Source organism: Acartia tonsa, chromosome 8, assembly GCF_053477335.1.
Source record: "Acartia tonsa isolate MP-2025a chromosome 8, ASM5347733v1, whole genome shotgun sequence".
Taxonomy (NCBI): Eukaryota; Metazoa; Arthropoda; class Copepoda; order Calanoida; family Acartiidae; genus Acartia; species Acartia tonsa.
Genome location: NC_137267.1, coordinates 50,349,567 through 50,377,419, shown reverse-complemented (window position 1 = coordinate 50,377,419; position 27,853 = coordinate 50,349,567). Strand labels below are relative to the sequence as shown.

At 30.4% G+C, this 27,853-nt stretch overlaps 1 protein-coding gene across 2 annotated transcripts; it reads left to right on the top strand.

Moving 5' to 3' along the window:
- The first annotated feature begins 160 nt into the window (after window positions 1–160).
- On the top strand, window positions 161–17,850 carry LOC145327232 (uncharacterized). 2 transcript variants are annotated; one of them, XM_080170816.1, is made up of 4 exons: window positions 161–432; window positions 780–896; window positions 15,650–15,732; window positions 16,113–17,850. In XM_080170816.1, the coding sequence occupies exons 1-4, from the start codon at window positions 195–197 to the stop codon at window positions 16,581–16,583; spliced, it is 909 nt and encodes a 302-aa protein (XP_080026942.1). In that variant the 5' UTR covers window positions 161–194; the 3' UTR covers window positions 16,584–17,850. The 2 variants fall into 2 exon arrangements, with proteins under 2 accessions (XP_080026942.1, XP_080026941.1); XM_080170815.1 differs by having other exon boundaries at window positions 162–432; window positions 780–905.
- Window positions 17,851–27,853: the final 10,003 nt, after the last annotated feature.

The window sequence follows — 27,853 nt, the reverse complement described above, 5'->3', positions numbered from 1 at the left end:
TAACAACTTTGGAGAATTTTATTGAATTTCAATTGGTTGGTTTATTAAGTTGAGTGTAATCAACAGAAGAGTTAATTTAGCATATCAACATTTGGAATGTACATCAATTTAACGGCCATAGTCATATCCCTTCAGATCTCTGCCATATTCTACTTAAAACTAAAAATAATGTTGTGTATCAACTGTAGGCCGCTATGCAGCACGCGATGGCCGCGGGTCACCTTCCCTCCTCCCTAGTTCCCAACTCGCTGCCGGGTCACGGCGGCTACTCGCCGGGCCAGCTGGGCGGTGGCGGTGGGGGGCGGTCACCGGTGGCCTCGCCGACACCCCAACCGCCCGGCCTGACGGGGCCCGGGGCGGGTGGCGGGGGCTCACTGATGCCTGGCTATGGAGGTGGCCTTACTCCAGGAAATAGTTCACATAATACCTCAGGTATAGATTTTATAGTTTTTTATCGTATCGCATCATAGGCAGCTTACCGCGGATATTAAAATGCAAAAATTATAAGTTTAAAACTGGTATTCAGCTTTGATTTTTATTTTAATATTCATGAAAAATTGTCTGTAATAAGATGATATGCATATTTTTTTTAGTATGGCTGAGATTTGGTTCTAATCCAGCGGATATTATACGGTTTTAAAGCCATAGTGGAAAAAATTTCCTGTTTAAAAAATAAATTATCCAAGGAACATGAATATTTTTCTGAAAGGAGAAAAGTACAAAATAAATCAATAAAAAAGTGTTAAAATTTTACTTTTTTTATTTTTCTACTGATCTAGGAAACGATGGTGGGATGAGCTCCGACTGTTCTGACGATGAAGGGTCCCCGGGAGGGGGCGGGGGCCACATGCCCGTGGTCTACCCATGGATGAAGAAAATACATGTATCGGGGGCAGGTGATTCATGTGAGTGATCCTTTTTATTTCTTATTAACATCCGGCAAATTTGCTAAGAATGGAATTTTGATTGTTTTTAAAATTTAGAAGTAACTTTACAAAGTGTCTCAAAAAACAGCAATGTGACGTCATAAAAATGAGGGATTATCAATCTTTTTTTTAGGGTTTTTTTCTCACTTCTCCTCTCATCTCCCTTATTTTTATGACGTCACGTGGCTGATTTTTATTTACATGCATTGTAAAGTTACATTTTAAATTATTAGCTGTTGCATATTTGCCGAACGGGTTGGTTTTCCTTTTGACAAAAGTGTCTTTAACATCAAAAAACAGGACCTTAAGCTCTTTTTGCATTGATATCTTGAATATTATAATGATTTTATTAGTGTTTAAACTAACAAACTGTGTTTTAAGTACTGATAAGAAATGTTTAAAAAATGTGCAATTTTAATGCATTTTTGTTTATATACATCAATAGCAAGATTAATTATCAAATATTATATCATGTTTTTATATTTTAAAATAAAAATTTGAGCGAAAGTGGATAGAAAAACTCTGTTTTGTTAGACAGAAAATGTCATACCTTTAAGTCTTATAGAAAATTAATTATCTTATTAGAAATTTTTTGGAAATTCTTATATAAAACGTTGCTTATTTAGATTTTATAATTAATAAAAAAGCCAATAAATAAACAGAGAGGGAGGGGGCATTGGGTTGTTTATTACAAGAGTCCCTAAAGTTTTTTGATATTTTTTTATTTGTTGGTTAGTCAACTTTCGAGACTTTTATTTAATTTTGATAAGTCGGCTCATTAATTTGAGTGTCCTGTCTAAACGTATCAACCACTAATTGTAATTTACATAAGGAGTAATTTTGTGTATCATCGTTGGGGATTGACATGCATTTAACGGCCATTGTCTTATCCTTTTAGATCCCTGAATAAGTATTTACCACGTAAGTAATTTATTTAGACAGACTGATGCATTAACACCAGTTATAAAGTAGCGACGCTACTAAAGATGTGGAATTTTATGAAATGTATATAAGAAAAATTCAATATCCAAAATGAAATATTAAAAATGTGAGAATTCATGTAAGGAATTTTTGAATCTCCATAAATATAGAAAAGTAATAAAGAATATCTAAGATTTCAACTTGAGATAAATTCTACTAAAATTAAATCTACCCTCAATCTATTTCTCAGTTGCCAGTTTTTAAGCATATTTTGTTCTAACATTTTTTTACTTTTTGTAAAAAAAAGTAAAATTTTAAAGCTTAAGATTTTTATAACCACTGAACCGATTGAGTTTTCATCTTATGAAAGCTTCTTATGGGTTCTTCTTAGGTTTTAGGCTGTTTTATTTTTAGATTTAGGCTAGTTGGGATAGTTTTAGGCTATTATTTTGCCCCCCTTAGATGTTAGGGCGCAGCCGCTAGTTTATTTAGAAGGTACAAAACGTTATACAAAGATTAAATTAATTTTAAATGAGGAGGTGGGAGGATACATAAAGGTATGTTGTTCTTAAAACTTTCCACAAACTTATAAAACGGGGAATTGAGGGGGGGGGGGAGGTCTGATTGGCCCCCAGGGAACTGTTAAACATAGTTTACAAATTCCTACAATAAAATCACACATCAGCGCTTAGAATTTCTATTTTTTGGGGGAGGGAATTAATAACAAATTTTTCAATTATAAAATATTTATTGGTTTTTAATTAGTGGTATAAATAAGTCAGATTTATAACAATAAAGAGATGTCTTATTTGATTATTATTCTTTTATTTGATTAAAATTTTTATTTCAATTTATTTTTTATTATTTTTATTTATTCGAATAAAAAATTTAAATCACTCTCTTTCTTTAAAAAAAAAGGCGGCAGATTTTTAAAGGAAGTTTTATGCATATTTTTTAAAACAGATTTATATCTTTTTGAATTTAGAATGTATATTCATTAACTGTTTTTTTTTTTATGAAATTTTGATGAATTTTATCTCAACTGGTAATATTATATATCAAGAATAGATAGGGTTAAATTTAACAATTACATGTAGTTTTCGTTGAGTCATCCGACATAATACAACTTCGATTGGCTTTAAATCTAATAGTGTTTAGTTATTATAGCAAGAGTTTTGGGCTTTAATTTGAAGAAAATCTAGCATGGTAGAATCAAGAATTTTCAGTATGGCTTCGTAACTGTATTATATATCTCCTGGATTACAACAGATTCTAAGCCATAATTAAAAATCATGTATAACGACGTGTTAATTTTCCACGAATATTGAAATAAAAATTATAAAATTAATACTAGTTTTGTTAGCATGGGCCTTCGGCCCCCCATGTTTATCAATACTGGCTTTAATGTTATAATGTTTTATATTAATATCCACGGAAAGCTGTCTATAATACGATGTAAATAGCTGACAGACAAAATAGGTAACTTTAATAAAATATTTAAAACTATTTAAATCGCCTCTATGTAAAGTAAAAAGTTTTGTTTTGCAAAAATAAAATATTTGTGATATTGGAGAAACTTTTGATTTGCCAGCGTGCCTCTTTTTATCCCCCTTTGAATTCTATTTTTAGATTACACACCCTTTTGGTGACATCTTTATACGCGGAATACACTTTTCGGATCATGGAAAGAAAACGAAGTTGCGGGTTTAGTTGTATTTTCACAGTAGTATTTCTCCTATTTCTAGCACCTACGGGGGGCCCTAGCCCTGCGGGGCAATCATTAACATTTACTTAACCTAACCTAACCTAAAATAACCTTTCAAAAGATACTGTGAAAATACGATGAAACCCGCAACCTCGTTTTCTTTCGATTAATATTCGCTGGATAAGAACCGGTTCTCAGTCATATTGAAAATTCATGTACATATATTATCCTATTAAAGACAAGTTTTCCTCGAATATTAAAATAAAAATAATAATATTAATGCCAGTTAGTAAAAAAAGTAGACGTGTTTTTTTAATAATTGATTATTAAAAAAGTGTATATAATATACTATATAGTTTTTTTTTCTTAATATAGATATAGAAAAAGCATATATTGGTATTCCCTTTCACATTCACGTAGAAAGACAAATGGTTGGTATTAAAGAAACTAGAACAACATTTTTACTATAGTATTACAGGGATTTTAAGGGATAAGACAATAGCGACATATTTTTGTGAAACAAAATTACCCCATTTGTTGACCAATAACGCTGGGTAGTTTGGACTTATTGGTTTGTACCATTAAATCAAGATTATTAAAGTACCCAAAGTTTTGAAGCCAACGAATGAGAGAAAGTGCTTTAAAAACTTTGGGTACCAGCATAATTTACAGTCCAATGTCCCCTTCCTACCTGACAAAAATATCTTTTAAGAAAATAGTCATAGATAGATAGTGAGGGGAGGGGAATGGATTAGGATTGTTTGACATCTTTTTTTAGACATTTTTACTACACCCCCCTCCCCTTTGTTTTTCTTTTTATGTAAAGGGGGGTGAGGCACTTATATTAAAATTTTCTTTTGGGGGAGGGGGTTGGCATGCTTTGGGGGGGGGGGGTGTATTGATTAGATTAACAGAACATTTGCACGAAATTCCCTAAAGAATAAAACTGACTAAAAGCTTGGGAAGGGGAATAAAGAATTTTGGACAGGGAAGGGGGGAGGGGGCACAATATACATACACCCTCCTGGGTTATACAATGATCGATTAACCATTTGAGGATACTTTTTTCTGTCTTTATATTTTTGTTATCTTCTTTTATCTTATAATGTTTTAGTAGGTAAAAAAACGTTTGAATAATAAAAGACTATGTTTAATATTTGTTTAAAATGGCAGAGCATCTCTATAACTGCTTTCTGATGCTGTTCTACTTATTAACCTAATTGTTCTTGTTTTTGTGATAGTTGTTTTTCGCCTCGTATTATAGACAGCTTTCCGCGGATATTAAAATGAAAAATCATAAGATTAAAACAAGTTTTGATAGTCCCAATGAAACGAAGGTCCGGGATAACACAACTGGTATTATATTTATGAAATAATAATATTCGTGGAAAAATTGTCTGTAATACGGTGAAATACATGATTTTTCAGTATGGCTGAAAACCGGTTCAAATTCAGCGGATATTAATTGGTTCCGAAGCCATACCGGAAATGTGTATTTAGACTTGATCCATTTGACATTGATAAATAGTTGTCTTCTAAGATGGATATTGATTACACATAAATTATTTTTATACCTATAATTAGCCAACCAATAATACAAATGTAAAAACAAAAAAATGTAAAGCGTAAAAACTTTCATTAAGTTAACTTACTTTTAAAATAATAAATTAAATAATAAAAAATAGCACTTCTAAACTTTAAATTAAAATATTATATTGAAGAAAAAAGCTTTTAAAACAATATCCCCTTTTTTCAATTCTTATGTCTTTCCCTTACATATGAATCCCCCCCCCCCCCCAACAAGACTTTCAGTTTCCCCATGGAAATTGTTGGTTAGCGGCATGAGGTGGTTTGGGGGGGGGGGGGTAGTTCCCCCCCTAGATATTTTCCACACATTGGTTTCTTAATCTTAAGATTTGGTTTCATACTTTCCTCATTACAAGGACTCGTATACTTATAAGTTAGGAATCATGTAAATTATTTTTCTATCAGCGAGGCCTCTTTATAGCAGTGTAACTACGTTATACAGTCAGTCAAGCAGTCAATTTTTCCATCGTAGCCACTTATATTGCCTTGTCATAATGATTGCTAATTAATTTTATGTATAATGACATTTTTATCTTTAATTTTCGTACATATGGCTTCTCCTGTGATTTTCGACATATGTATTACTGTTAAAATACAGATAGTGTCATAAAATCTTAATATTTTACATCCTTAAAATAAATAATCCTCGATCATAGCCTTTCTCCTACTCCATTACTTTACAGCCACAAAAATCGATATATTAATACCTGGATGTTGCACCAGATTTTCCTGTACTCTAATAAAGTCTTACTCGTAGCTGGATAAAATAACAATTATCCCCCCTTAGCCTATCCATTCCTATCCTACTGTATGAACGAACTGACAAATAAATGAGGTCCATATTAGCAAGATAAAATTGACGACAAATTTTCCCCTATCAATATATCCACGTATATACTATATCCATTGCCACAATATATAAAACCATAACCACACACAAAAATAGATTGAAACAATTTTATAATTTTATAAGTTTATTTTTCTTCAAAAATAAGTATATTTATCTTCAAAAGAGAGGGAGGGGACATTGGACTGAAAAAAATAAATTGGTACCCAAAGTTTTATAGCCCCGTTGTCCTATTTGTTGGCTCTAAAACTTTGGGTACTTTTATTAATTGATTCAAAACCGATAGTGTCCAAACTTTTGAACAAATGATTTTGATCGACAATAAAACTCATAGAGTAGCTGCGCTTACTAATAAATTCCTAAATCTGAGAATAAAGGGCTAGAATTCTTGCTATCTATCTCACTTAAGGATAAAAGTATTTATGTGGATATCTATCATGAACATGGCTACTTATTATCGGATTTTATTCAATTTAAATTTTTCTTTCTTTGCTTTTATTACTCTATACCAGGAAGGAAGGGGAAAATGTGCTGTTTATTACACTAGTCCCCAAAGTTTTATAAGATTTTTTTTCTTATTCGTTGGTTTTACAACTTTTTGGATTTCAATTGGTTGTTTTCTTAAGATGAGTGTCTTAATGTTTTAACCATTTATTGTAATCTACAGAAGGGATAATTTTGTATTTTATCATTGGGGATGTTCATCAATCCATCGGCCATTGTCTAATCCCTTTATATCCTTGAATATGTGTACCCATCCTATGATTTATATGGACAAACAAAAGGATTGTTGATTACAAATTGATAGTACCCAATATAAAACCATTGTATTTACATTTTTAGAACATTTATTTAGATATCATTACATATATGGCTCTATAAAGGGATAAGACAATGGATGATAAATTAGTTTACATTTGCATAATTTTCCTCTTCTGCAGATTGATAATTGGTGGATCGGTTTGGACACTGCTAGTTTTAACCAACCAATCAAGATTTTACAAAAGTACCCAAAGTTTTGAGCAAAAAATTGACTTGGTTATAAAACTTTGGGTACTAGTGTGAAATTAAATTTTAATCCAAGAGGGGTCAAAAAAGTGGTCCATTTTGAGTAAAAAAGGAAACTACCGGATTATTGATTAGGATTTAGGACAATAAAATGTGCGCCATCCCTTTAGGAATTTAATATTTATTTATCATCATTCCTCAGCAAAAACGCCATTTCCATTTCTTTCAACTGAATAAAACGCCATTAAAAAATATTCAAAAAGTGAAATAGAATTTGTTTTTATAAGAGCGTTTGTATCTCTGTCTACATGTGGAGATTTGTGAGATTGTGATTTTCTCGGCTTCTGTTAAAGATAGATGTCTGAATTTTAGTGAAGATTCCCTATTTGCTCAATTTCCGTTTGTCCATTAGTGACTTTGTATGTTGACATCCTTGTTTTTTTAATTATTTAATACAAAAACTATATTATCAATATCTTTTTTTTTAGTAAATAACATTGCCTTTTTAATCTATTAAAAGTACACAAATAATATATATTATATAAATTTCATTTCTATTTAGTATCATGATATGACTATTAAAATTTTATACTACAACAATATTTGTTATTTTGTTTAACGTTAAAAACAACTTTTACCCGAATAACGTATTGTTTACAAATAAATTTTTGTAAGAATCATGAAAAATTCCAGCTGCAAGTTTAATAGAAATTTTGTGTATTAGGCAGTTTCGCTTTATTTAAGCATAACTTCCAAATTTAGGGGAGAAAAAGTAACAAAATTTTTGGGGAATGAAGACAAAAAAACGCTTAGAAAGGCGGGGAAATTTAAAGGGGAAAGAAGGTAAAAAATCTAAAAATCAAAATTTACTAAATTTTGAATTCATCTATTACAAAATAGATTTTTGTGAGCCCGTTCCATTGAATGCAATTTTTGCCTCTAGTCGAGCGTTGCACGACCGTACCTTCTTTTTAAAAGTACACTCATATTTCTATTTTTTTTATAATTGTTTATTGTTATATTTTGTTTTGTATTTGCAGTACATGTTCTTTAGATTTAAGGCATTAGAAATGATCACTTTTTAATTATCTTTTTGTCTGTTTTTATAACAATTTATTAACAATCTTTTGAAAAATCTTTAAAGTTTAGTTAATTTATTTCAGCCTATTTTAAAGTATTAATATGAAAAATTGAACTCAAAATGAATCTAAATGTTATGAAAAAGAATATTTCTCTTTTTTAAGGAAAGCTGTTAAAAAGGCTCATTTTAATTATTATTTTTTGTTTTTATGTGAACGTCTTTCTTTGTACTCGCTGTTGTAAGTTACAATAGAATTATTATTACTTGGATGTTGCACCAGATTTTCATGTATTCCGATATAGTAATACTCATAATTCTCCCCTTTACTCCATCCCCTCCCTTCCTACTGGATGATTTACTAACTAATGAATGAGGTCCATATTAGTAAGCTAAATTGACGACAAATTTTCTCCTGTCAATATATCCATGTATGTCCTATATCCAATGTTGTAAGTTACATACATACACATTGTTGCAGTTCAAACTAATTTATCAAATCATTCAATTTACAGAATACAAAAGCAAGAGAGTAAAAGAAAGTAAGTAGAGTTGTGTATATCGCAGATGGACCACTTAAAACCCCAATCTACCCCTATTTTCTTATGTTAAAACTTAATTTTGTTTAGTGGCGTGCATAGGGTTTTGTCAGGGGGGTGCGCGAATGACACCCCTTTTTAAACCTAAATCAATAGGGGTGTAACCAACCCAACAATCAACATTAATTTTGACAGGTGGATAACCTGACGCACACCTAACCAAACCTAAAAGAAGTTTAAAATTTTTAGGACCCTTTATAATCCAACTTAAATTATAATTGGGGGAGGAATGGAAGATAATTTCTCGTCCAGTGTTCCATCCCTGATATCTCTGAAAATGTGTACTAAAAGTAAATGCGGGGGCATGCGATGCTATCTGACCAATTATCCCAGCTCAAATATTACCAAGGGCTAGGTCCCTGCAGGGATAAACAGTATAGACAATGTTTAAAATAATATTTTTAAACTTTTGCTTTTTTTCTTTATTCAAGATGAATTTTGTAACTTTTTGCCACTTCAAACAAGGCTGTGGCTATGAGTTCGATGCCCTGCCCATCTAGGGATCTAAAGGGATAAGACAATGGCCAATTAATTTGTGTACATCCCCTGTGATGCTACTCAAAATACCTCTTCTGTAGCTTAAGATTAGTGGTTGAAACGTTTGAACACTCAACTTAAAAGTCCCTTAGGTATTAAGCCAATGAATAAAAAATTGCTATTATAAAACTTTGGGGACTAGTGTAATAAACAGCCCATTGTCCCCTCCCTTCCTGACAGACGTGGATTAATGATTTAGCAGTATTGATTCTGTCATCCGGCCCAACTTTTTGCATTACACACACACACACACACAATCACACACACACACACACACATATAAACAATTTTCAATAAAGGTCATCTTGACCTATTTCAAAACCCCTTTTATATAATTATTTTATTCTTAACTTGGGTATATTTTGATTTGATCCCACTTAAACCATACATATGACTAATAGAAAGCTTCACAAAAGTAAAGTTATATACATAGAGACATACTTCTTTATTATTGCCATTTTATTTGTATAAGGTTTTTTTTTCTAAATAATGTGTATTATAAAGTTTTTAGAATAAAGGTCCAGGCTTAGGATCAAGTTTTTAATTTATTTACACTCTCATCAATCTCCAGAAATGTAAAATATCTAAATTTAAATGATCTAAATATATCATTCTGGTTTTTAAGCAAAGCCTTTTAAAATATATTTAGCTTGAAAGGACTTACAAAGGATCATAGACTTAAAAAGTAGCTACTATGCTCAAAATCAAATCTCAATTACAAGTATTATTTTACTTTAGATTTTAATTAATTTGATTCATAAAAAACTTGATTGACATGATATAATCTTTAAATTTAATGAAGACAATTGCAAAAACAAAATAATGAATAATATTCTGTTTATAAATTTGAATTGTATCTGTTTGTATCTTCAGTTTCATATCGCCGCCATCTTGATTTACAGGGTTGCCATTTTTAATTGAAAAAAGTAAATTCTACTTTTTTGCCAAAATTGTATCGAAAAGACAATACAACGAAAAATTTCAATTATTTCTAAATACACGCAAATACCTTCTTTGTTGACTTTTGTGTTTAAAACTTAATTTTCAATGAAAATGTGACCTAATTTTTTGAAAATTTTGGCATCCTTGCTTGTTAACAAAATTTCAAGTTTGGACTGGAGTGCATTTTTATGATTTATTATTTTAAATCAAAATTTTGAAGGAGAGAGAATTGATATTGCAGCTGCTTCTTAACTCAGTTAAACTGTTGATATATACTGACTTCTCCTTTATTCTTTTACCTAAAGTCGACTATTTATTACGCCAGTCCCCAAAGTTTTATATTAACGTTTTCTTATTCGATGGTTTAACAACTTTGGGGACCCTTATTAAATTTTTTATTAATTTGTTCATTTAATTATGTATCAAAACGTTTTAACCACTAATTGTAATTTACACAAGGGGTAATTTTTTATCCTCATTGGGGATGTTTTCAATTTATCGGCCATTGTCTTATCCCTTTAGTTATCTGTATGTCATTGTCTATACTAATTTTACCCAAAATCTAAAGTTTTGTTCACCCCCCCCTCTCCCCCTAAAGAAAAACAAGAATAACTGAACCCATAAAAACATTTGAAAGAAAAAAGCATATTCTATTGCAAGAACTAAACTGCAGAGAAATATTAGAATTATTTGGCATTCTAAACCTGCAAAAATTTTGCATACTTTGTAGTAATGGATATAGCAAAAATATGTATGCATACATTGCTGATTTAGTTCAGATATAAAAAGAAATGTTAACAGGGATCTAAAGGGATAAGATAATGGCCGATAAATTGATTTACACCCCCAATGATGATACACAAAATTAGCCCATCTGAAGATTACAATTAGGGGTCTAAACGTTTTGACACTCAACTTAATGAACCAACCAATCAAAATTCAATCATAGTCCCCAAAGTTGTTATTGTTAAGCCAATTCATTAATTTAGAATTTATTTTTATTGCCTCTTCCTAATCCCTCAGGTTTTTAAAAGAAATTTTACAAGCTTGTATTTTTACAATGCGAACATAATGTATATTTTAAAACAGGGAGGGAGTGGTGGCCATTGTCTTATCCCTTTAGATCCCTGATGTTAAATACTAGCTTGAATATGTTTTATATGCCTTGCTTGCATAATAATTCTGCAGATTTCTTGCAGAAGAATAATTTTTGTTGCATCTTTTTTATTACTTTTCCTGTGTGCGGGCTCCTGTGACCTAATCTAATTCAAAGAAGCATTTCAAAATTATACTATTAAAATGGAGCCGCTATAGGTTTTTTTGTGAAAAATTTACCAACTTAAAAATATCCAAAGAATTTTAGGATGATTTTGCTTAATGAGAAAAAATGTAAACTTGTTTTGTAAAAGCAATTTTGAATATTTAAAGAAAAAAAAACATTGCGTTTTTACGTACTTTTCGCCTACACTAATTTTAAAATGAAACATTTTTATATTTCAAATTTTAAACTCATGTTGCAAATGTAAAAATAGAGGCAAATTTGGTTTGATATGAATAAAAACTACTCCATACCCCTTCATTATTACGCTTGCCAGACAACTAATAATTCACTATTAAAATAATGGATATAAAATATAAGTGGATATTAATTGGTCAGTTCGTTCATCCAGTAGGAAAGGAAGGAATGAGGTATAGAGATCGGATGGGGGGATCATTAATTTATCCAGCTGCGAGTTTCATTTCATTAGAATACATAATAATCTGGTGTAAGATCCAAGTAATAATAAATCCATTACAATAATTTTGATTAATTTAACACAAATAAAATTTTGGTTAAACCAGTCGTCGTTTTAATGTGACTTTAATTGCGGGACGCAAAAAATTTGTGTAAAAAAGTTGCAAAAATCCGGCAAATTTTGTAATGAAATATGATCGTAGTACTGGACAGGGCAAAACCTGCGAATTATATGAATGGACCTAATTTATCATCGCGGTGTAGGGTGAATGGTTTTAGTTTTTGTACTCTACTTACATAAAGATATTTTAAAGGACTTTTTAACATTAGAATGTAAAAAATAAAAATGTATTTTTTAATATTTTTGTAAAAAGTCTATTTAGTAGCATTTATATATTATTATTTCTTTAATTTTTTTTTCAGGCTACTATAAAAAAATAGGCAAATTCATAGTATGGTTTATATTTTTAATTGTAACCATTTGCATATAACCATATTATTTAAATACAAAGTTAAGATTGTTTTTAATTCTTTGAACAATTTCAATATTTGTTTTAAAAAGTTTTTTTTTTTGATGCAAAATAAAACAAAAGATTTGAAACAAATGTTTTAGAACAAAAGCCTTAAAAAATATTTTAAATAAAACCGGAAATATGGAAAAGATAAAAAGTTGAGATAAAACTAAAATTGTTCAGGGATCTAAAGGGATAAGACAATGGCCGATGAACTGACGTACATCTCCAATGATGAAACACAAAAATACCCCTTCTGTTGATTGGTTGAAACTTTTAGACACTCAAGTTAATGAACAAACAAACCACAATTCTATAAATGTCCCCAAAATTGTTTAGAAAACGTTATTATTAAACTTTTGGGACTAGTGTAATAAACAGCAAATTGTCCCCTTCCCTCCCTGAAAATTGTTTATTTTAGTTAATGGGGCATGATACAGTAATATTGTCAAATAAAAATATATTTTGAGGCCTAACAGATATATTTTAGATCTTTAAGGAAATTCTTAATGTAAACAAATGTCACTTTAAAGCATTTTTATTTAAGCAAGGACAAAATCGTACATAAGAAGCGCAGGAAAAACTTAAGTACGACAAGAAACCTGGGGGGACTGTCTTCCCCTTTCTTACACCCCTTTAAGGTGATTGGTGCACAACATTGATTCATTTTTAATATTTACTGCAAATTTGATTGTGTTTTGAAGATGAGTTAAAGAGTGGCTACACTCTAACAAGTACAATCGTTTACATAACAGAAAGAAATGAAAGAATATTACTGATTCTATGCCAGTTTAGAATGTTAACCCTAAAAAAAACTTTAAATAAATAAAAAGCAATTGTTTAAGAGAAAGAAAAATGTTTAGTCCTTAAATCTGAGTAAAAGAAAAAGTAATCCCCCCTTCCCCCCCTTGATGGAGTTGGACACTTTTTCCCCCAGATAAATTCCCCTTTGCCTTATTTAATATTCTAGCCCTGTTTTCACTTTATTCCTCGGGGGGCCAATATGTATTTTACAACAAGTTCTTGCATTATTACCAAAAATAATATTATAACAAAGGCTAAACTCTTTTTTTCTCCAAAAATTTCATTAATTTTTTTCCTCAATTTTTAAATAATAATCTTTGTAATTAATTTATTTTTAAATTTCATCTATTTAAACTAGAATCAAATTTTTTTTTCTCAATATATAAATATACCATAATCCAACCAGTACATACTACTACTAGCTACATACAGGGGATAAATTCAGGGATCTAAAGGGATAAAACAATGGCCGATAAACTGATCTGCATCCCCAATGATGATAACAAACTCCTTCTGAAGATTACAATAAGTAGTTGAAACTTTAGACAATAAACGAACAAATTTAAATTCAGTAAAAGTCCAATTAAACCAGCAAATAGGAAAATGATATTATAATACTTTGGGGACTAGTGTAATATACAGCTCATTGTCCCCTCCCTCCCTGGGGGTAAATTCTAATTCCAGCCACGATCCCTAAAACTTCCCTCACCCACCACCAAAGGGGGCAAAGGACACAAAATTATTTATTCAAGAAAAGAAAATGTTTCTTTTCTTTGCTGGATCTGAAAAATTGTTTCCCTCAGAATAAATAAATGGAAACCAAATTTAGTGACATCTCTATTTTACACATTTTGTGAGCTTCTACAAAAAAAAAGAATTTATATTAACTTTACCTCTAAAATATCTTAAGGATTTTAAATGTTTTCACATGGTGTCGTTTTTAAGTCAATATATGTGTATATTTAAAAAAAAACATTGAACTATTCTTTTATACAAGTGGGAGCACCCCTAGAATATATTAGAATTTGAAAAATAGTCTGAAACCACCCATGGAGCTTATATCATAAGATTTTCTATAAATACCTTACTTGTCTCTTATTTTTCTGAACCTAGTAAAAGTGTCGGACAGATTATGACGAGAAAAAAAAATAGCCAATGAGAGGCCACTATAAATTTTACCATTGGTCAATAATGGCCTCTCATTGGCTATTTTTTTTTACGTCATAATCAGTCAAACACTATTGCTAGGTTCCTTTTTTTCTCATTTTTATTTATTTATTTTCTATATTTTTATCGTTTTTCTCTCTCTCTAAAAATCCTTCCCTCTTTCTTCTTTCTTTTTCCTCTCTCTCTCTCTCTTTCTTTCTCTCTCTTTCTTTCTCTCTCTCTCTCTTTCTCCCTGAGATGTTAAACCTGAATGATTAATGGTCCTACCACAATTCAAACAGCTTTTAGTAAACTCAAGAATTTAGGCATCAGAAATGTTCACAAAAAAAAAAAATAAGAATTTCATTTTTAAATTCAAAGTAAAGATCTTTGTAACTGGACAAAGTGTCTCAAAAACCAGCCACGTGACGTCATAAAAATAAGGGATGAGAGGAGAAGAAGGAAAAAAAACCCTAGAAAAGAGATGGATAGTCATTTTTAGACGTCACATTTTTTTTATTTTTGTCCAGTTACAATATCTTTTTATCCATCAAATAGCTGATTTTTTGAGACACCTTGGATAGCTTCTAAGCTATTTATATATTCCTATATTTCTGTTTTTGTGAAGGAGAAGTTTTAATTCCAAAACTTTTAACAAAAACTTTTTCTTATCCAAAAAAAGGAAAACCCAACATTTATACATTTTTAACATTTTAGACATAGAACCAAAAAGGATATTTTTATACATAGTTATCAAGCAAATTTTATAGAACTAGTAATTTTTATAGAAAAGACACTCTACTTAAAAAAATGATGAAAATATATGATTTTGAAGTTATAATAAGTTTCTGGTTTCGCTTGATTAGATTGTATAAATATAATTTCTTTTTATATTGAAAATTTAAGACACTAAATATATCATGTCTTATTTTAATATTTCGAAATAAGTCCAAAATAAGTTATCTATTCCACTTTCTAAAAAGTAGATTAAAAATGAATCTAAAAAAGTGACCATCGCCTAAAAAATGCCAAATTTTGTGGCGAGCCTTTTAATATTATCTTTTGATAAGATTGAGGTCAATATTTTTAAACAAAATTTTGGATTTTTTCTTTGATTTTTTTGGATATCAGTAAAGCTTTTAAAAAGTCTTTCAAAGTACAAGGTAGTTTTTTTTAATAAAAACTATATAGTTGTTTTTATCTTTTTTTAAGTTTCTTTATATGTATTCTTGAATCATGATTGAATTGTACAAAGAAACAGTGTCCAAACTTTTCCACCATTATAATTTTATTTTATTTTAGTTGATGGCCAGTATCAGTATCAGGGAGAGACAAAACGTCAGAGAACAGCCTACACAAGACACCAAGCCTTAGAACTTGAAAAGGTAAGCTAACACATTCAAAATAGCCTAAAACTTGCCCTTATCTTAGAGCTAGACTTTGCTAGACACATATACATAAGAAAGGTAGGGGACATTGGGCTGTTTATTACACTAGTCACAATAGTCTTAAAATAACGTTTTCTTATTCGTTGGATTAACATTGACTTTTATTGAATTTGATTGGTTGGTTCATTTAGTTTAGTGCCCAAACTGTTCAACTACTAATTGTATTCTGCAGAAGGGATAATTTTGTGTATCATCATTGGGGATGTACATTTATTTATCGACCATACATAGATCTATATAGACATACATCTAGATACTTAGAAAAAAGAAAATTCTGAGTTTTAATTAAACAAATATAAAATTCTTTATTATTTCAGGAGTTTCATTTCAACCGCTATCTAACCCGACGGCGCCGTATCGAGATTGCTCACGCCCTCTGTCTGTCAGAGCGACAAATCAAAATCTGGTTCCAGAACCGCCGAATGAAGTATAAGAAGGACAACAAGCTGCCCAACACAAAGAACGTGCGACGGAAGACCAACCCCGCCGGCGTGACAACGATAATCCAGCCCAAAACGTCTCAAAACAGCTCAAGTAGTGGCGGCGGTAATCACAATTCTAGCACAACAACCACAACCACGGCGGGTTCGCCGGGCGGCGGCGGTAGTGGTGGTATGTCAGGCAACGGCGGGCCACAGGATAATTTGCTGCTGGCACCACCTGGATCAGTCCCACCGCCACCAGATAGTGGTATGGGCGGTTATCTTGGCGGGTCCGGCGGTATGCCTCCATTACCGCCAGGCAGCCTGAAACAGGAGCCAGGACAGTACGGGTTAACCAGTCTCTAGTGATCTGTGTAGAAATGAAACGCGTCGGGTTGCAAATCCAAATTTAAGATTAATCCTTAAAATCACACCTTCCTAAAATTTCGAAATTTGCCCAATCCTTCAAAAAATTCAAGAATCTCAAACCATACACTCAGTAGTAGTACTTCATTTCAAACACACAAATATGATTAAAAAAGCTTTGTTAGGAAAACATAAGTATCAAAATTATTTGTACAGAAAACCGAAACAACGAAATTAATATTATGTGAGACGTAAAAAAGGAGAGTTTCCCCCAGTGTTCCTGATTTAGTGTACAAGGTGTATTGCCCGTACCCGCCACACAACCTATTGTTTGTACATTTAACCCTTTCAGCACGAGATGTACAACTATACAAAAACCAGTGTTTGTGCGAGTGTAAGGGGGCAGTTACCAATTGTAAAAAAATATGAAAAAACAATAAATGAATCTATATACAATATAAAAGCGTGATATTTTTAATTGTCAAAAAATATTTAAAAACCTCTTGAATCTATTCTAAATAATTAAGAAGTCAAATGGATAGTTTGATTATTTAGAAGAAAAAAACTTGTTCATAAGAGGAATTCACTTTTAGAATAAAGAATTAGAAAAAATGAAATATAAACTTGAATAAAAAAGGTTTTTGTATCTAGAACCAATTGTTATATTGTCATTGAATTCTAGAAGTATAGAAAACAAGTTTTAAGCAATAACTTATGTAATTATATTCTTTAAAAAATGTAAATTAAAAATTCATAACAGTCCCTTTATTAGAATCTTTTGTTTTTTTAAAACATCTAAGTATTTTTATTGTGAAAATTTGAATTTTACTAAAATTATGTTTGTTTCTTTCATGTTTTATATCTTAAACCAATTATTATTAAAAAAATCCCATAACATGACTTATTAATCAAAATCTGAGAATCTTCTGTGAAGGGTTAAAAACTTCATGGAAATTTTCACTTCTTATTCGGTAACACAGGGTTTCACATGCATAGATTTATATTAAATTATAGTTTTGCCAAAGAATTTGACCAAAAAAGCCAAGAAGCTTAAATAATAATATTTTCTGCGCCTTTCAATTACAATTTTTGAAGCATTATATACAATAATATCACATAGATTTTTTTTTAAATTTGAGTAGATTAAACAAATTTTCATTGCTTCAGAGTATTGTAATAATAATCAGTTATCATAATAAGAAATATTTTCCCCATTCTTGACTTCATTTTATACATTCATAGTTCCACAATCAACTCAAACCTTACACAGTTAATTGAATTTTAATTGCCGAATGTGTACACAGTTCACTCGGTGTTTCCTCATTCTATCTAAATATTTACTACTAGCCATGTATAAACGAAATACATTATACATTCAAAATTTTAATTATTCAAATTTTGATTTTTTTTGGCAGTTTGAAGCTTTTTTAGCTAGTTGTAAATATTGAGATAGGATGAGGAAACACCGAGGAAACTGTGTACACATTCGGCAATTAAAATTCAGCTGACCCCTAACACAATTATAATACACCATATATATAGGGGATCAGGGTTTTCAGTTTTTATTTTTTTTAAGGATCATCAACTTTTAATTTTTTTTATGATTCTTACTAAGGGTCAAATTCTAATTTATGTCCCGAAATAATTATGATTATATTATTATAATTAACACCAAGACTGCTATAAAGAGTTAGAAAGAAATGGAATTATCAAATTAATTATTATTATGTATTGTTAATTAATTAATTAAAAAATAACTTTTGTACCGTGATTCTTATTAAAATAGTCAAACTTTTTTTATGCTTTTTGGTCAATTTTTGTTTTTTAGATATATGATAGTTTTTTTTATTTCTCTCTGAAGTATTATTTTCTAAATTTTGTCATGAACTAAGGAATCTTTATATTAAAATTAATAACTATCATTTTAAAACTACATATGTATTAAATCAAATTAAACCCCTAAAATTATGTTTGTTATTAAGTATTACAAATTATGTAATAAAGAAACCTAAATTATCAAATAATTCACATCAAAATTTAACTTTTTTCAAAACAAAAACTAGTCCAAACAGCAGCATCATTTTAATATAGAATTTTAACTATAAATCTGAATCTTTTTTATTTTTAAATAATTTAAAGTTCTAACTTAAAGACAATTTATATGGCATTCTTTATATTCTTCCTTCCCCACCCAAAATTATCCTTCTCTCTCTCGAGTTCTTTGCTTATTGATAAATTAAATTCCTATTCGGAATTGATTTATGATTTTACACAATGATCCACTTGAGGACAAAACTTGTAAAAATGAAAGATTGTCTGAATCTAAAAATTTTCATTTAACATTTTTAGACCATTGTGCGGGGTTGGGTCTTTTTGTTTGGCTTGAACTAAGGACTTATTTGCTTGGGGGGTTTTCTCCATAACATATTTCAGATCAGGGAGGGAGAGGACATTGGGCTGTTTATTGCAATAGTCCCCAAAGTTTTATAATATAGTATTCTTATTTCCTGCCTTAACAACTACTAAAACATTTATTGAATGTTGATAGGATGGCACATTTAGTTGAGTGTCCAAACATTTCAACTTCTAAATGTAATCTACCGAATTAATAATTTTGTGTATCATAATTGGGGATGCGCATTAATGTATTGGCCATTGTCTTATCCCTTTAGATCCCTGGCTTCAGATACATATACGTTGTGTTGTGCCTTTACAACTTTTCAATTCTTTAAAGTAAAGATTGAAGTTCTAAATTTATATTAAGATTGTGCTGCTTTATGTAAGTAAATGGTTTTGAATCTTGAACAAAATCGAAATCTTTATGATTCAAAACCTCAAAATATGTAACAAAATAAAAAAAAATGGAACATTATAGAAATTAATTATGACGAATATACAGTGAATAAAATACTATCCATAATAGTTTTGTAAAATATTTTCAGCTAATAATAATGATTATTATATCTCCCATGGGACAGTTTCTGTTGTCCCTGCGTCACCCGTAACACAATTGTATTATTTTTTTTGTCTGTTTATTAAAATTTATTTGTTTTCCAAAAAATTGAAAATAAAATCATAACTAGAAAAATTGTTGTTTTTATTTTTTTTATTGCTGCGCTATCTTCCAGGGACGAAGGGGACATTGGGCTGTTTATTACACTAGTCCCCAAAGTTTTATAATTACGTTTTATTAATCGTTGGCTTAACTACTCTGGGGACTATAATACTTTGAATATTGATTGGTTCCTTCATAAAGTTGAGTGTCCAAACGTATCAGACACTAATTATAATCTATTGAAGGGCTAATTTTGTTTATCGTCATTGGTGATGTGCATCATTTTATCGTCCATAGTCTTATCCCTTTAAATCCTTGGTATTTTCAAATTGTTTATTTTCCTTATGATACAATGAACAGTAAAGAATTTGATAAGACTATTCTATACTAAAGCGTCATCTCTACTATGATTATATAATATTCGTTGTTCAGAAATGTTGAAAAGCAAAATTTAACAGACATTTATGATTTAAAAGATTCTATTTTTTAATTAGGAATAAAAACGGTGCTTTCCCTCAAACCAATAAACACTGAAAATAACCCCCCCCCCCCCCCCCAGTTTCTCGGAACAAATTATAACTAGGGGGGAAGGGGAAGTTTTTATGGAGGGAAACAAAAATAAACGGAAAAGGGTCCAGAGTTGTTTTCTACAACCCCTTCAGGTAAAAATACTACCAGAGGGGTTTCTGTGGTCAATATAAACTATGAGGTAAACCGCCAAAATCTTTAAATAGAATGGTAAAAAATCTCTCAAGTAAGCTGAATAAAATTCAAATACCCAACTAATATATCTAAATAAATAGCAGATATTCGTATTTCCCCTAATTTTTAACATCACTCTAATCTGTGGTTCAAATTTCAGAAATATTTTTGTACCAAACCCAGGCTGTAAAGTTGTAAATCATAGTTTATTTATAGAATTTACAATCTACGGGCTAGTTCCTTAGTCTTCAACGTTCTTATTTGGTGGCTAAACAACTTAGAGGACTTTTATTGAATTTTGATTATTTAGTTCATTAAGTTCTGTGTTTTATCGTTTCAACTACTAACTGTAATATAGAGATGGGGTAAATTTGTGTATTATACGCCATTGTCTTATCCCTTTAGATCCCTGGGGTATGGACACTTTCCTCAATAAACAAGGATGACAACATCCATAAAAGCGAAGCACTGAAACGGTAGGACAAACGGACATTAACACTTTTATAGTGTAAGAACTGAATAATCAGAATATAAATGTATAAGTGTATTAGAGTCGAAGCAAAATTGTAAGTAAATTTGTTTAAAAACTTCTTGATACAGAATAATGTTTATGGACATACTTACATTTTTAGGACTTGATTACAGAGTTGCTTCGCTTATAGTATTGTACTTTGTTGTTCCAGGAATCAGTATAGCAAAAATCAGATCTATCGGATGATTAGATCACAAAAAAATTTGTTGTTAAAAAAGTAAAAAAATCAACATGTTGTAAATGGACGTAAGGACATTCTAATAATGCTTATAGAGTTGCTACGCTTTCTAAATCGTACCTAACTAATAAAGAAATCACCATGCAAAGTTTGAAATCGATAGGACAATTCTAACATGTCTAAATTAGCCACTATCTCTTTTAAAAATATTAACGTTTAACTTTTCTTCATCTGCAAAAGGATTAATTTTTATTATTTTTAATTGGGTTGTACGTCAATTTGTTGTCAATTGTCTTATCCCTGGTTGTTTTATGGGTGGTAAATATTTCTTACAGAATCGATATAAAGCAAAATAATAGCAATAATAATAAACTTTCGACTTCATATGAAGATGCATAAAAAGTAATTAATAAGTTTTTTTTTATTTATTTAACCCAATTGTAATGTTTAGAGGTATTTACAGCACTAAAAAAACTATAATTATACTGGCCTTATTTAGTTTTTATTGTGCTTTGACTGTAGTGTAGTTTTCTTAAATAAATGTATTTAGTCAAAACAACATAAAATTATTTTTATACCGATAATTTGTAAGCCAAGACCATCCTTTATTTTAATATCCCAATCTAAAAAAACTCTCTTGTCAATATTATGTCATAAAGTCAATATAAAACATCAAAATTGTATGCATATCAACACACTATTATTTCAGATCAGGGTACCCAATGTACAGTTAGAAACTTGCAGGAAGTCGAACCCAGGACATCAATGTCCACGAAGAACCATGGGATGAGGAAACTGGGATTAGTAGAAATTTTGATCTTTTACAGATGTGACAACCTGGGAGCTAAAGGGATAAGACAATGGCCGATAAATTCATACTTATCCCCAATGGTGATACACAAATTTACCCCTTATGAAGATTAAAATCAGTAGTCGAAACCTTTGGACTATTAACTAAACGAACCAACTAATCAAAATTCCATGAATATCCAAAAAGTTGTTAAGCCAACGAATAAGAAAACGTTAATATAAAACTTTTGGTACTAGTATGATAAACAGCCTAATATCCCCTACCTCTCTGTGTGACAACGCTAAAGGAACTGATTCTCCTATTTCTCACGTTCCACCTATTAGACAAATTAATAGAATCAAACAAATATTGAATTCACTTTAATGTACAAATATAATAAAGTAATATAATAGAAGTGGGAAGGAAAGGGTTTAATAACTGTATGCCCCACCCAATTGAGTCTGTAACTACCTGGCCCAAGTGGTGGACACCCTTTTAGTCTGGATTATATTATATCTATAATTTTACATTAACCTGACGAAACATACTTGAGCCATGAAAATCTGAAAATTCAAATTTATTTTGTTCTCTTCTTAGTGAATGTATTAACTCTATTGTATCGTTGTTATTAAATAAAGGGTAGGATAGGTGTAATAAAGAGGACAAACAGCAATCGATATATTATTACTTGGATGTTGCACCAGATTTTCATGTACTCTGATAAAGTGATGCTTGTAGCTGGCTCAAATAAAGATATACCCCATCCACCCCTTTTACCCCATCCCCTCTCATCCCTCTTGATGAACGAACTGACAAATAAATGATTTCACTGTTAGCAAGCTAGATTGACGAAATAATATCTCCTGTCAATACATCCACATATATCATATATTCATTTAAACAGAATAAAACAATAATAGGTTGAAAAACATACTAACTTTAAAATAAAACAATAAAACCATTCAAAATAACTTATTATGCAATAACAATTAAAGGTTGACACTAGTCAAGGACATTTACAGTGTTCGGCAGTAGCCTCAAAGGCAACTGCGTATCTTCAGCAGTTTGGCAGTTTAAATATATTTATTTGTCGGCCTATTCAGAAACACATTTAGAGTAGGTTTAAGCATCCAACTAGTTTTAGGCCAGCTTCTTGGCAATTAAAAAAACAAAAACGGATCTTTAAAAATAAAGCAAAAGAAACTCCCCTCCCAAAAAATCTAATAAATTGGACACAATTCCATATTGGCAAAATTGAAATTTATCACGTAGCAAAAAAAAGGCTACATTCGTTTTTGCTTTCCAATAGATATAATTCTTACTAGATTCTTTTCAAACTATGTATATTAAAGTTTTACTAAAGTGAATATATAATAATGATATGAAAAAAGCTAAAAATAATTAATAATGTTCAAAATGGACATAGTGACATTTAGGTAAAGATTGTAGAGTTGCTACACTTCCTTAGTTTTAATTTTGCTCTTAAAATAGATAGATAGAAAGATAGATAGATAGATAGATAGATAGATGGATAGATAGAGATAGATAGATAGATAGATAGATAGATAGATAGATAGATAGATAGATAGATAGATAGATAGATAGATAGACAGATATATAGATAGATATATAGATAGATAGATAGATAGATAGATAGATAGATAGATAGATAGATAGATAGATAGATAGATAGATAGATAGATAGATAGATAGATAGATAGATAGATAGATAGATAGATAGATAGATAGATAGATAGATAGATAGATAGATAGATAGATAGATAGATAGATAGATAGATAGAAAGATAGATAGATAGATAGATAGATAGATAGATAGATAGATAGATAGATAGATAGATAGATAGATAGATAGATAGATAGATAGATAGATAGATAGATAGATAGATAGATAGATAGATAGATAGATAGATAGATAGATAGATAGATAGATAGATATATATATAGATAGATAGATAGATAGATAGATAGATAGTGAAATTGTAAATATCTGTCTATCAACACTTTACTGTATCCTCTCTCTTGTCCGTAGGGATTAACAAGGAGATCAACTTTCATAACAAAGAAATTTTAGAGAAATTCTTAGGTGATGATAGACGGTGGATTAAACATATTTCCTTTACACATAACTTATACTAAGATATAAGGTCAATTTTGAAATAGAAATTTAAACTGTTTAATATTAATGATAAATGTAGTAAGTATAGACTACCTTTTTCGTCTGCTATCAAATTGCTTTCTGCTATTTTGTAGCGACTTGGCTGTAGTAATATCTACGACGCTGATATTCAAAGACCCAATTGAAAGTCGGCATAGTGTCCACGGGTCGGGGACATACAGTTATTTAACCCCTTCTCCCTCTATTGTTTTATTCTAATGGTTGAATATTAAGTGTAATGTTACTCTACATTTGTTGATGTTTGTATGTAAGTCGGTCTGATTTGTTGAACTTCGCTTTTAATAATACTACCTTCCTTGTTCTTGGTCATAAGTATAATATAATTGGTTCAAAATTAGCAGTTGTAATAGTTAAACGATTTTCAAACAAAAAGTTGGTATTTGCGGGAAAAAATATTCGCAAATTGTGGGAATATCTAAACCAGAGACATGGATGTAAAAATATAATTTTTCTTTGATTGGAATTTTAATGTTTTTTTTCATTTTTTCATAAATTGTTTTTGTTAAACTTTTAAAACTTGGAAGAATTTTGTAGGATAGAGTAAAAAAGTGGTTAAGATGTTTATTATGTTTCTATCATAAAAAATATACAAGTTTCAAAATTTGCCATTTGTTGCTATTCTAGTAATGACCTTCTTATTTTTATAGAGTTCCTTCTTCTGATTGAGTTCTCCATTTTAGGGAACCTTTACATTGGTCCTGATTTTTTTGGCTTTTCTATTTTAACATTTAAACCTTGGGATGGTTTTAGGCTATTTCTGCTCTTCTCTACCCATTATAATAGAGTCTAAAATCCCCTAGATGCTATGGGCGCAACTTATCATGTGTGCTTATTTTCATATCAAAAGGAATTTAAGAATTCTGTTGTAACATACTTTGTTTGTGCCCGGGGATCTGAAGGGATAAGACAATGGCCGATAGATTGATGTACAATTCTAAATTATTATACACAAAATTCAATTAGTGGTTGAAACGTTTGGGCACTCACCTGAATGAACCAACCAATCAAAGTTTAATATAAGTCCCCAAAGTTTTCAAGCCAACGTATAAGAATACGTAATTATAAAACTTTGGGGACTAGTGTAATAAACAACCCAATGTCCCCTCCCTCCCTGGTTTGTGCCCCTCTGTTAGCTTTCAATATTTACTCCTATTGGAATTTGCCCCCCTCCCCCAATCAAAGGGTCACACTGAAAGGGGTGAAATTGTTCAGAAAAATACCTCCATATGTTTCAGTAATAGATTTTAATACTTTAGATTTATAATAGAGAGATAAAAAGAGCTGAAATATCCACGTTCTTTTTTTTAAGTGTAACTACTCTATAAAACCATATGTACTTACGTCTCGAGAATACATAGATATCATGATTCCTATGACGATCGATTATGAACGATGATTTAAGCATAGCATCTATATATAATTGAATCTTAAAATGAACACAGTAATAGTGTCTGACTGATTATGACGTAACAAAAAAAAATTAGCCAATTAGAGGCCGTTATTGACCAATGGTAAAATTTATAGCGGCCTCTCATTGGCTAATTTTTTTTGTTACGTCATAATCAGTCAGACACTATTACTGTGTTCTCTTAAAATGAAATAACGTAATATATCATCAATTTAAAGAGATGAGAATAGTTATTTATCGCATTGTATTATGGACAGCTTTCTGCTGGATTAAAATGAAAAACTATTGGCTTGAAAACAGTTTTGTTAGCCCCGAAGGACCGAAGGCCCGAGGTAACAAAACTGGTATTAGTTTTATATTTTTTTTTATATTCGTAGAAAATTATTTTTAATACGATGCTATACATGACTTTTCAGCAATGCTGAGAACTGGTTTTAATCCAGAGGAAGCTAATCGGTTTCGAAGCCATACTGGAAATAAAATTCTTGGTGTTATTACAATCTAGGAAACTGTGTTATTTTTGTTGATCTGGCAATATGGCATAATTTGTCATTAGCAATATATTTCAGGGAGGGAGGGAACACTTAATAAACATTTCACTAGTCGCCAAAGTCTCATAATAACGTTTTCTTATTCATTGGCTTAACAACCTTGGAGACTTTCAGTCAATTTTGATTTCGGATCCAGACGTTTCAACCACCAATTGTCATTTACGGAATGGGTAATTTTGTGTATAATCATTGGGGATGTATTAAATTTAACAGTCATTGTCTTATCCCTTTAGATCCCTAAATACAAATGCATGGTAAACTCTTTACAAAATATTATCCTTACCTAAAAGAAACAGGATGTTTATCTGTGTGTCCGCCGTGGTTTAAGATCTTGTTAACCGCTACAACGAGATTGTTACTTATTTACAATGAAGCTTCACATGGATTCCGGGATGGTTTTACACTATTTTTCTGCCTCCTTACTACCTTTTTGAATACAGAGCCTCTAGATTTTGGGAGCGCAACCTCTTGTATCTATGAAAATATGATCCATTAGTAATTAGAGTGATTTATTAACTTGTAAAAATATGTAGGAAAACGGAAATAGCATCTAAAGGACTTTATCTCCCGCAAGAAAAGGCAGGGTGAGGTCAATTGCGATTAAATTAATCTGCACCCAATAATCATTAAAGCAACAAAGAAGAATTTACTTTTACTTTTACAGGGCTATGTTTTTCAAAGTCTAAGCTATTTTGTATGTAATTGATTGAAAATATCATGTAATTGTAAAAAACTAAAATCAAACAGTCTTTTGACGGACGAAAAATAAATTAGGTAAAATAATATTTTCTAGGTGAAAATCCTCTAAAATTTAAATCTATATAAAACTGTAATTAAATCTTTGTCTGCCAAGTTTTATAAAAATAATAAAACATCTGACAAAAATTAACCCAAACACCCATTTTCTTTCATAAAAATATATAATTTTAAAATAACAAGAACACTAATATCCATAAGCAGCCCAATTTTCTAGAATAAGAAAATATATAAAACTTAAGTACAATTTATTTACAAAAAAATATACCTTTCTGTAATTTTACAAATAGTCTCAAAATCATTCTTGTGACGTCATAAAAATGAGGGAGATGAGAGGAGAAGTGGGAAATAAAACCCCTAAAAAAGATATTTATAATGCCTCATTTTTATGACGTCACATGGCTGATTTTGAGACACTTTGTAAAGTTACTGCTATTCTGCTAATATAATTTTAAATAATAAACAGTAAAGCAATAAAGAAACTAATTAAAGTAATCTTATTCGTGTTTGTATACTAGTCCATAAATGTCCGGGACAAAGCGGAAAAAAGCTACGTAGTGTCCTACGGACACACAATAAATACAGAAAATTGTCCCTTTTAAATTTTTAATTGTAAAATTCTACAATATGACTACTATTGAATGCTGATTTTTATTGCCCCCCAATAAAACTAATAATGGGTTGAATGAAAGTAACAGTTTTACAATCATATTATAAAATTATAAATTCTATCTGGTTACAATGCCCCCCCCCCCCTCCTCATAAATAAATCCTTTTTAGTAGCGAAGCTACTATATAATTTAAATATGCAATCTTCATATTTTCACCAAGTTTCATTAAGACTTGTCAATTATTTGGGGTGCTAGATCTATTCCTACATTTTTTTAGTTTCTCATGATTTTCTCGACTTCTATTCAAGAAAAACGGATGAAATTTTCAGCGATTAAATAAATTCATATTCTGCATACTTCTATTAAGTTTAATTAAGAATTGATTTTTTTATGACACTGCTCTATAGTTAATTTGTATTTGTCCGTACGTCCATCCATAATTTTTGAGCTTCGCTACTTATGGATACTGTCATCCTTGTTCCTATATTTA